Source organism: Montipora foliosa, chromosome 1, assembly GCF_036669935.1.
Source record: "Montipora foliosa isolate CH-2021 chromosome 1, ASM3666993v2, whole genome shotgun sequence".
NCBI classification, from domain to species: Eukaryota; Metazoa; Cnidaria; class Anthozoa; order Scleractinia; family Acroporidae; genus Montipora; species Montipora foliosa.
In genome coordinates this window covers 59,837,894-59,847,893 of record NC_090869.1, presented here as the reverse complement: position 1 = coordinate 59,847,893, position 10,000 = coordinate 59,837,894, and the positions used below count along the sequence as shown (strand labels likewise).

The following is a 10,000-nucleotide window of genomic DNA, read 5'->3' as shown; positions in this document are numbered from 1 at the left end:
TTACATGTATGTGACTGGTAACCAGGGAGTGTGGTCATTGTAGTTTCTTGTCCAAGCAAACAATACGAAAGCAGATGCAGATCTCGAACCACTACATGTAATTCTGAAGTCAAGAATTGCTTGAGGGAAATACATACATTTACTTGTATTATATTATAAACACCAGTGAAATACCAAGTGAGCTTTCGCACAAAAACATGTATGATATCTTCACACGTGAAGATAACATGTTATTTTCACACATGAAAATATCATTGTTGCTGTGGTTACATGTGAAAATTGCGCCTTTTGATGCCTTTCCTGAAATGATTTAGTATTTCGTGTGTACATGTATATTATTTATAAATAGAATACTACATGGCTCACGAGTGAAATATTTTTTGATACTTGAAGAGAAATTTTGTATCTCCGCGCGGCCATGTAATATCCTCTATGTATCTGGTAGACCAGTCGATACTACAGTATGGTTTGTTGGTTACATGTATATGCAGTTTCTATACATTTTAAAAAAGAACTAGGTGTTTTCCAATGGTTTTGTATTGCTGCATGGTCGCCATACTGTAATACTAAGCTAATCTGAAATAAAATATTCATGAAAAGCAGTTTGTGGCTTGCTTGCCTGTGCTTTCTGCACATAGCACCAGCTTTATTCGGATTGGCTCATTTGACTGCCTGTGTTTGCTGTGATTGGCCGAAGTACTTACTTTCTTTCTGGTTCAATAATTTAATTGCAAAACCACTATTTTGTGTTTCCATTAATTTGCCTGTTTCTTTCCTCTTAAGGTGACAGTTGAGGATCCCAAGACTGGAGAATCTGTTGATTTTCCGTGTCGACGGTGGTTTTCCACAAGTGAAGATGATGGCAAGATTTCACGTGAACTAAGCAGAGGAGATGGCGCAGATGATCAAATGATTGTTGATAAAGGTGGCCAAGACTACCAGCTGCTGATTACTTACTTAGTGTTACAGTAGTTCTGTGGCAAGAAAAACAAATTTTAGAATCTTTGCTTGGGGCATTCAGTTGAAATCACATGATTCTGATCATAACTAGTAATAGTTGGCACTATGTACAGCTGTCCCCGCTGTTAAGTATATTTTTACGCAGAATTCAATGTGTCCAGGGCCCAGGTAGAGGAATAGCCATTTTCTAACGCAGCAGCCTTAGCAAAAGGCAATTGATGTTGAAGCGGGTAGAGAACAAATCACTTTATCAGTACTGAATATGAAAACGGTGTTGCATTGTTTGGTGTCATTGAAAATGTAAGGAGAAGAGGCTTTGATCATGGCCGACACGGTGGTGTACCAGTTAAAATCACGTGATTCTGATCATAATAAATGGCGTCTAATCAGAAATATGGCCTAATACACCTGAACTAGTGACAAGCAGTTGGCCTTTGACAAAGCGTGGTACAGTAAAACTAACATAGGTAGAAGTCAGAATGGCATGCATTAAAACAAAGCAGGTCTGTCTGTCGTGCTGACCTTCATCTTATTAATTTCGTACAGGGATATTTACTCACAATTTTTGTTTCAAGTTCACTTCTTCATATTTTGATTGTATTTGCGGCGATGTTTTAAGAAAAAGATCATTGCATTAATGGGAGCATTTACTTAAGCAGTTGCAAAAGAGCATATTAAATAATTTTAATCCAGATTCCAAGAGGACGGAGATTAAATTGCTCTCACAACTGCGATGATCATTCATGATCGTTGTAAATTCACAGTTCCAGGTTAAGACTTTCATATACTTTCCATCATACTCTGACCTTCCCCTTCTGGATATAAAAATCGAGCTCGCAAATGACCAGCTTTGAGGTGGCTTGATATCTTGGTGGCACACTAGCATGCGGCAAAATCACATGATCATAGGTTGCGTCTCACTCAAGCCTGCTTGACTGATTCTTGCAACGCCTCTTAACTTGCTCTCGTAAATGCAATGATCCTTCGCTGAGAAACTCGTTTGAAATCCCCAGTTCCATTTCATGGCTCCCTTAAGCAATAGACCACACGTTTCTTTGGTTTATAGGCTGATAAACCACGCGGGATGTTGAAAATATTAGGGAGCTTTAGCAAAGACAACGGCAACAGCAACGAGAACGTCACAAATTAGAGAGTGAAAGCCATAGCTTTGCACGCTCTGCACGTGTCCATGTCTTCAAAACAACAACGTGAAATTGCCAAATTTGAAGTCTTATGGACAACGTCAGCACTTAGACTGATAAGTTTTCATTTTCTCCCCTAAATTAAGCTCCTCCTGAGGGACTGCTACACCTTTGTCATATTAAAAAGCTTGGAATAGTCTCGAAGTGATTGCAATAACGCGAATTTATGTTTTAAGATGACGTTTTCGTTGCCGTTCGCGTCGTCGTTGCTAAAGCTCTAGTAATTCAGAAGACGCGCGAAATTTCCATTATTTTACTCGTACAAGAAACCAGTTAGAACGCGCATCTTGATTATTATACAAATAATTAGTATATCCTCGATCATTGCATTGTTTGAGATTCAAAATCGGAATAACAGAGTGTTCCTCTTCCCTCAAGGTCGGTTTTTGCAAACTTTCCTCCCATTCTCTACAAAGAAAATCGTACAATTCAACAGCCTTGTTTTCATCTTCAGGAATTCCCTACCATCTGCACGTCACCACTGGAGATATGAGAAACGCTTCCACCAATGCAAAAGTCTATGTCATTCTTCACGGGGGAGAAGATGGGGAAAATAACAGTGGAAAGCTCTGGTTACAAAATGATAAAAAGGATAATTTTGAACGAGGAAGGACAGACATTTTCAGCGTAGAAACAACAGAAATGTTAAGTCCCTTGCATCACTTGACAATTGGCCACGATAACAGCGGACTCGGAGCAGGATGGTATTGTGAAAAGGTACAAAATTTGATAAATTTATCTTCGAAAAACCCATTGAAATTTGAAAAATTGATACGTTTTTCAATTGCTCAAATTGTCTGGTTAAGTGCGAAGATCACTTCACTCCTTCGTCTGTAACTCGGACTTCAGATATATACAGCTGTTTCGAGAAAGGTTGTCCAAAAGAAGCTTAAGAGCGTTTACGACAATGCCGAAAGGTAGTGTTTTTTATTAAGTACTTCTATTTGCAATGGTTCGACATTCACTACCATAAAACGGAACATGAAATTTTGAAAGGGAATTTGGTTTGGAAAATTTTACGCAAATAATAAATGTAAACTACGTTAATGATACTGTTAAAGATTATTCTTTGGGTCTCTCCCTAGGTTGTCGTAGACTGTCCCAGCAGTGGACACCAGCAAGTGTTTTTATGCCAGAAGTGGCTCGCAGATGATGAAGGAGATCAGCTGATTGAAAGGGATTTATATGAATCTGAAGACATGAGACTCAAGAGGCGACCAAGTAAGTTCCAACATAAACTGTATTTCGTTACTAAGTGCTCTGCAGACATACCGTGTTAATGCGCGACTTAATTTGCCTTTTTGAGGCTCTTCTTTCGATATTGTTTTTAATCCTTCACTGATGGAAGCAATAAAGCACAGAACTTGACCCCGGGAAATTTACCTCTTTCAACCCGAAGACATCACCCGTTCTCGAGAAAAATCGTTTGTTTGACGTTAGTCTGGTTAAGATCTAATGTAGAATACAAGAGTGAAGAATCCACACACTGAATCCACCAATATCCGCCTTTTGAACATTCCGTTCGAGGGGTCGACAACGGTATCTATCGGTTAAATCATGATTGCCACCCAGGAAAAAGGTGCTATCTAACTAAAGCGAGTCAATCTATCCACTAATACTCTTTTATTCAGTGAACTGCGCTCTCCAGCCTTGGATCAACCGAAGCCAGTGTCCGAAGTCAGTAAAGCATATTTTATAGAACATGATGGTTTTGCAAGAACATAGACTACTTTCATAAATGGCGACCACTTTTTCATTCTTTTGTTTTGATGTTAATTAGACCTACTGCCCTCATTTTGAAACAAACATTCTTTTGAGAAGTGCTTGTCGTAGCGAGTCTAGTAGGGCTTATTAGCATTAAAACAAAAAAATATTTTATTTGGCCGCCATTATGAAAGAGGTCTATGATCCCCTTGCAGCGAGATCTGTCGCATTTGTCGCGTAACCTTTTGTCTCGTCGCTTTTCTTTAGAATCCGTGTGGAATGTTTGGGTCTGGACAAGCGACGTTCGAGGTGCAGGCACTGATGCTAATGTCTTTATGACGCTTTATGGCGACAAAGGCAAAACTGATGAAGTCCCGATAGGTAACGCCACGGATAACTTTGAACAAGGACAACTGGATAAATTTAAGGTGATTTGCTTGATTTGCTGGCTTTTGCCAAGATCGTTGAGGATCTTTAAGGATCTTGGCAAGGATTTTGGGGATCCTGGCAAGGAATTTTGAGATCTTTTCTAACATGTTTATTAGGATCCTTGAAGGTCTATATGAAGATCTTTGAAGATACTTAAAGATGGTTTCAAGATTTTCACCAGGGATCATTAGTTGCGCCATCATAGGCACGAGACCAAAATAACTTTACCAGCTTGGCGCAAAGTGTAAAGGGAGAGTATCAGAGTATTGCGCATGTTTTATCCGTAACTAGTGTCATCATTTATGAGCCAATTGGAAGCGACGTTATGATTCGTGCGAGAAATTTACACGTTCGTGTAAGAATTTCTCGATTATTCAACAATCGCTAATGAACTAAAGGCTGAGCGTAATTTTCACGCGTACGTTTAACTTTTCCGCACGAATTATAACATCGCTTCCGATTGGCTTATAAACGGTGACATTCATTACGGTTAGAACAATAGGCCAGTTTCGTATTCCAACGGTTGGACTGGATCTAGCATGAAATGGAGGCTAATGCGGGCAAATTAATTTGCATTTTAAAAGATTTGCCCGCATTAGCCTCCATTGCATGCTACATCCAGTCCAGCCGTGAGAATTCGAAAATGGTCTATTGCACACTGTCTTGATACTTTCCCTTTAAAATAGATTGAAAAAAAACTATCATGGGGCATGGGATGTGTTCTCTTTTCTCATCCTTTCTTGCTTTCGATTAATCTTTGGTCATGTAATGTAAGTTTTGAATAAGGCCCTGAAACGAAGGATTTGGTCAGATTTATCTGCATACTGAAATTCGACATTCTACTGTACTGCCATTTCTCAGCCCTTTTTCCTTTGCTGCCTTATGAAACCCTCCTCAGGCGCTTAAAGAAGGGTTTTTAAATAACTAAAGAAAATGTGTAAATCACGACATAATCAAAATGTGCCTTTTGTCGTCACTTTTTGGTGCATGTATTTCTCAGCACGAAAGCGGTAAATTTATCCTTTAAAAGCGCATCCCCTTCAGAGTGTTTCATTACCCTACACAGGCTATGATGTCAGTGATTGAGGTACTTGGGGTAAAATTGCATGGAAGTAGACGATACAAGAGGTCGTGCCAATCTTTACAAGGTTTTTTGCCGCGATTTTTAACGAAACGAAAAAAGTGAATTATAGGAATCCTGAGGAAAAGGCGGAAGTTACCTTGCAAAAACATTCCGTTTTGCCGAAGGATTTGCCTATTCGCAAAACGTTCCTCTTTCCTAACTCCGACACTCTGCCACAAATATCTCTTCAATACACCACTTTTCATGGATTTATAGCTGTATCATGTTACATTAATGTTAAAGGTTGAACTCACCCGCGTTGGCAAGCCATACAAGTTAAGAATTCGACACGACAACTCGAAGCCCTTTTCTGACTGGCATTTGGAGAAGGTAAGTAAGGCCATTGTATTCTAAATTTTGCGAATCACACAAAAAATGCGTAGACAATTAACGAACCAAAGCAAATACTTGCAGCTGATGCCACGCGTCGCCAAGCGCGGGAAAATGACCGCTGCTGCCAAGCGCGGTGGATGAGGTCACAATATTGTCAATTGAGTTTGTTTCCGTTTAACTCCGGGACACACTAGGCGACAAGTCGCAGCGACAGGTCTCTGCGACAAGTAGCTCCGTGTGAACTACTTGCAAAACAAGTCGCTGCGACACGACACGTGTTCGGTGCACACGCAGTGATCTCGTATGAGGGGAAATGACAACTAGTTTTCTAATTCAATATGGGGGACCATATGACGCTCTCGCATTGGTTCATTTATATTTTGTCGTAGCGACATGTTGCCGGAAGTGATCACATGGTGCGGCAACACTGCTTTCGCTAATTTCGTGCAACTGATCGCAGCGACAAAATTCTCCCTCAGCGACACTGATTTTCAGAAAATTAATCGTGTCATACGAGGCGAATTGTTGCGGCGACTTGTCCCCGCGACTTGTCGCAGCGACTTATCGCCTTGTGTGTCCCAGCCTTTATGACTGGCTGACAATGTAGCGCAAACTGCATGAGCCAGTCGTCACAGGTAGCAATGCAAATAACACAATCGCGAATTTGCGCAATTAAAAATCGCTCCCTTTTGAAATAGGTCTTAGTTTTAGAAAAGTTACTTATTTTACTTATTTTACACTAAATATGCGGTTGGGATTTTTCCGTTGATACCCCCTGTAGGTCCAAATGGAAAATGCCCGTTCAACCATCAAATGCTCTTTCAAGTGTAACCGCTGGCTGTCCAAGAGCGAGGATGATCACCAGATTATCCGGGAACTTCCAGCAATCGTCCAGGGAAAGGAACCTCTCCCAGGTATAACTCTTTATTTGTTTATTGTTGTGGCTTTTGTGGCTTTGTTTGTGTATAATCTATTACAATGGCTGCAATGCAAATGCAATGCATTGCAATGCAATGCTGCAGTGCAAATGATCCATTTTTTCCATTAAGACTTGGTTTGGTGGTTTTTATAGCCTTGGGAATATTTGAAGTGCTTCCCAATCACCTTAGGGAGCTTAAGCAAGTGCGTTTTTGAGACGCGGTCGGCAACCGGAAGTGAGTTGTTCTCCCTTTTAACTTGTCTTCACACAACCACATTTATATCGCTAAGTATCTTTGCAGCATTAGAGGCCCGAAGTTTAAAAATCTGGGAGAGACCGCTATCCTGGCGAGCGAAATATTCACTTCCGGTTGCCGTCCGCGTCTCAAAAACGGGCTTGCTTAAGCTCCCTATTGACTGTCTTCTATTACCTCTTCTGATTGAATTATTGCGATGGGTGCCTTTTGAATTCTATCGGAGTGCTCGTTGGCCACAGTGGAAACCCATGTTTCGCAGAAATAATACGCAATATGACCTGATTATATTCTTTGATTTATTTTATATTTCTTTAACTCGCTTACATTTCTTACCTCAAAAAAAGAAGAGGAATCTTCTCCTATGTACAAATAAAATCGCGTGTTCCAAATGTCAATCGAAGTTCTGAATTTTCACGACACCATGGACTCACTGCCCACGTCATAATACCAATGAACGAAGTACCAAAAAAAATGTTGAAGACTGTCGTCAGTTTCTGGCTGTTTATTCGAGGCTTCGTTTCTTCGGCTCGATCACATGAATATTGAAGAACGAAATCCCAAACTAAAGTATTATCGAGTAATCATACTAGAAGATGCGTTGCACAGAGTTGGCTGATTGATTCGAGTGTACACACGCGCTCTGACGATGCCTTCCATTTCAGGGAGTCAGTGAATTTTGTGACGCGTCAACACGTATGTTACAGGTGGTTTTATCAAATGATCGTTCACGATGACACTTTTTATTTTTTCTAGTTTTTGTTTATCATGTGTTTGTTCACACCGGTGACAAGCGTGGCGCTGGAACGGATGCCAACATTTTTCTTAACATTTTTGGAGAGTTGGGAGACACTGGTGATCGGCCTCTGGAGGAATCCAAAACCAACAAGAACAAGTTTGAAAGAAAGCAGGTTAGACGAAAACCCAGTCGGAACTTCTAAGCGCGGGTGTTTGAAGTCATCGTTCTCCTCATCATCACCCAAGAGTAAGATTTACCCAAATTGACCTAGTAGTCCCCATCAGCGTCAGAAAAGTGTTTATTTTTAAACCAAGTTTTACGGGAAAATGAACAACAGACCAAATCGGCTTACTCAATGTTGTGCCCAATTCAAACCCTTTGGGATTATACTCATTTGGGACCAATAGGAGAGTTGACCAGCGAGGAGCAAAGCGGATTTTTTAAGTTTTCCCGTGCGTACGAGGCCATATGTGGCTGCTACCTTTCAAACCGCCGAAAAATTCGCCAAACGATAAAGAAGATCGGGAAGCTGTAAAAAGCCGATCAATGCCAATGTTCCGCGCTTAATAAGATCAACCGCAATCTAATTAATTTCGAAGTGGAGAAGAATTCGCGCAACATAGTCTCTCTGCAGAAAGAGAATATTGACGGGTTAGTCCACTGATGTCTACAGCTTTACGGTTGTCTTAATGATGTCCTCCTCCCAGCATATTACCGTTTTTTGACTTTTATATCTGCTTAGGTGGATGAATTCTTCATCGAGGCAGTGTCGCTGAAAGCTCTCGAGAAAGTTCGCGTGGGTCATGATTCTTCGGGGCCGGGAGCGGGATGGTTCCTGGATAAAGTTGTAATTAAGGACCCAGAGGACGGCACCAAGGAATACGTGTTTCCATGTAACAGGTTTGGGATGCTACGTCTAACAGCATTATCTCCTTTTCGATGTGCACAGAGCGGTTTTCAATTGAGTGTCGAAAGTAATTGGCGAATTGCATTGGTATTGCATTACTTCACTCAGTGATTGGTTCAAAGTTCTCGCGCCATTTTTTCAGCCAATCGGAAGTGAAACCAAAGCCAATCGTGGCTCGCGCGTGCACATTTTCCCGCAATTTGGGCCAGCTGCGTTTAATTACTTCGACTTTTGATTGGTTTACTGGATTGTCTCCGTCCTTTTTGATTGGCCGAACCGGTTTCAGTACTTTCAAGAAAGTGTACTATTTGGGAGGATTGAGTCTACAACACTCTATCACAGTAACTTGTTAAGCTTGTTCTTCTCACGCTTGGTCATGCAATAACCCACATATATTTGCCCTGGAAGCCACCGGTGATCGTTATTGTAATGAAATTGGCTGATTAAGTGCTGTCGTTAGTTTGATTTTTGTGTTTTTGTAGGTGGCTCGCAAAAGATGAAGACGATGGGTTAATTGTAAGAGAACTTCCTCTTGGCGGAACAAGTTTGCTGAACAGTACGTTGTTGTCCAAATTTAAATTGTCTTTCATTACAGCAGTTACTCAAGTATAACGCTAATAATCATTAATTCGGCTTCGATTTTTTTTAATCGACTCCTAATTTCCTGCACATGACTGCGCGCTTTTTGTTAGGGAAGGAAGGGGCGAGGGAGGGGGGCGGCGGCAGGAGGGGGGGCAGTCTGATTTGTTCATTTTAACCCCTGATCAGGGTGAGGGTTAGTTAAGTGAGGGGCTCGCTGGCTCTGGGCTGTTTTGTTTTAGGAAATTCCATGTTAAACTCATCGCCAATGATGATCTTGGGAACTGGTGCCTTAAAGGTTAGCGGGAAGGCGTCTGATCCAGGCAACGAAGCAGCCGCTAACCGGCACCGTCACATTGGAACACCGTCTAGTTATAAAAAAAACACTTACCTGACCGAATACTTACCTCCACGACCAAGTAGCCTCAGGACGGAAAGGGTAGGGCTCAATGTATCCTCAACAATTCGGAAAATAGCCCGCAAAGATGATGAGCAAAGGTTGCACAGCCACACACAAGCATGCCCTGCTGGATTCCGGGGCGCTTCCCAAAATAAAGGCTCGCCCATTTGGCGCAAAAAGGCCGCACGCCGCATTGGGTTCAGATTAATCTTGCCGACATGGCATTTAACCTCATTTTAAAATTAATCATCTGGATGTGTAGTCCTAATATAGAGAACCCGAGAAGTCACAAACAAAAGTCTGTCTCAGAAATACACTCACCTCAAAAATCATATTTTAGCAAAGAACTGTTGGTATTCGGTGAGATGAGAAAGCGAACATAGCACACATACCACTCATTCCTTGATAAACAAGCAAAGTGATTATTAAATGAAGACATGTTTAGTCAGTGG

At 41.2% G+C, this 10,000-nt stretch overlaps 1 protein-coding gene across 3 annotated transcripts in view; it reads left to right on the top strand.

Annotated features, from left to right (window-relative positions):
* Positions 1-10,000, top strand: part of LOC138003152 (lipoxygenase homology domain-containing protein 1-like) — a 67,597-nt gene that overhangs the window by 22,492 nt on the left and 35,105 nt on the right. For all 3 annotated transcript variants that reach the window (XM_068849125.1, XM_068849118.1, XM_068849132.1), the window contains 9 exons: positions 784-925; positions 2,617-2,879; positions 3,248-3,383; positions 4,134-4,294; positions 5,662-5,748; positions 6,533-6,665; positions 7,680-7,834; positions 8,405-8,562; positions 9,052-9,125. In XM_068849125.1, the coding sequence (XP_068705226.1) occupies positions 784-925; positions 2,617-2,879; positions 3,248-3,383; positions 4,134-4,294; positions 5,662-5,748; positions 6,533-6,665; positions 7,680-7,834; positions 8,405-8,562; positions 9,052-9,125 (1,309 nt within the window). The remainder of the gene's footprint in view (positions 1-783; positions 926-2,616; positions 2,880-3,247; positions 3,384-4,133; positions 4,295-5,661; positions 5,749-6,532; positions 6,666-7,679; positions 7,835-8,404; positions 8,563-9,051; positions 9,126-10,000) is intronic.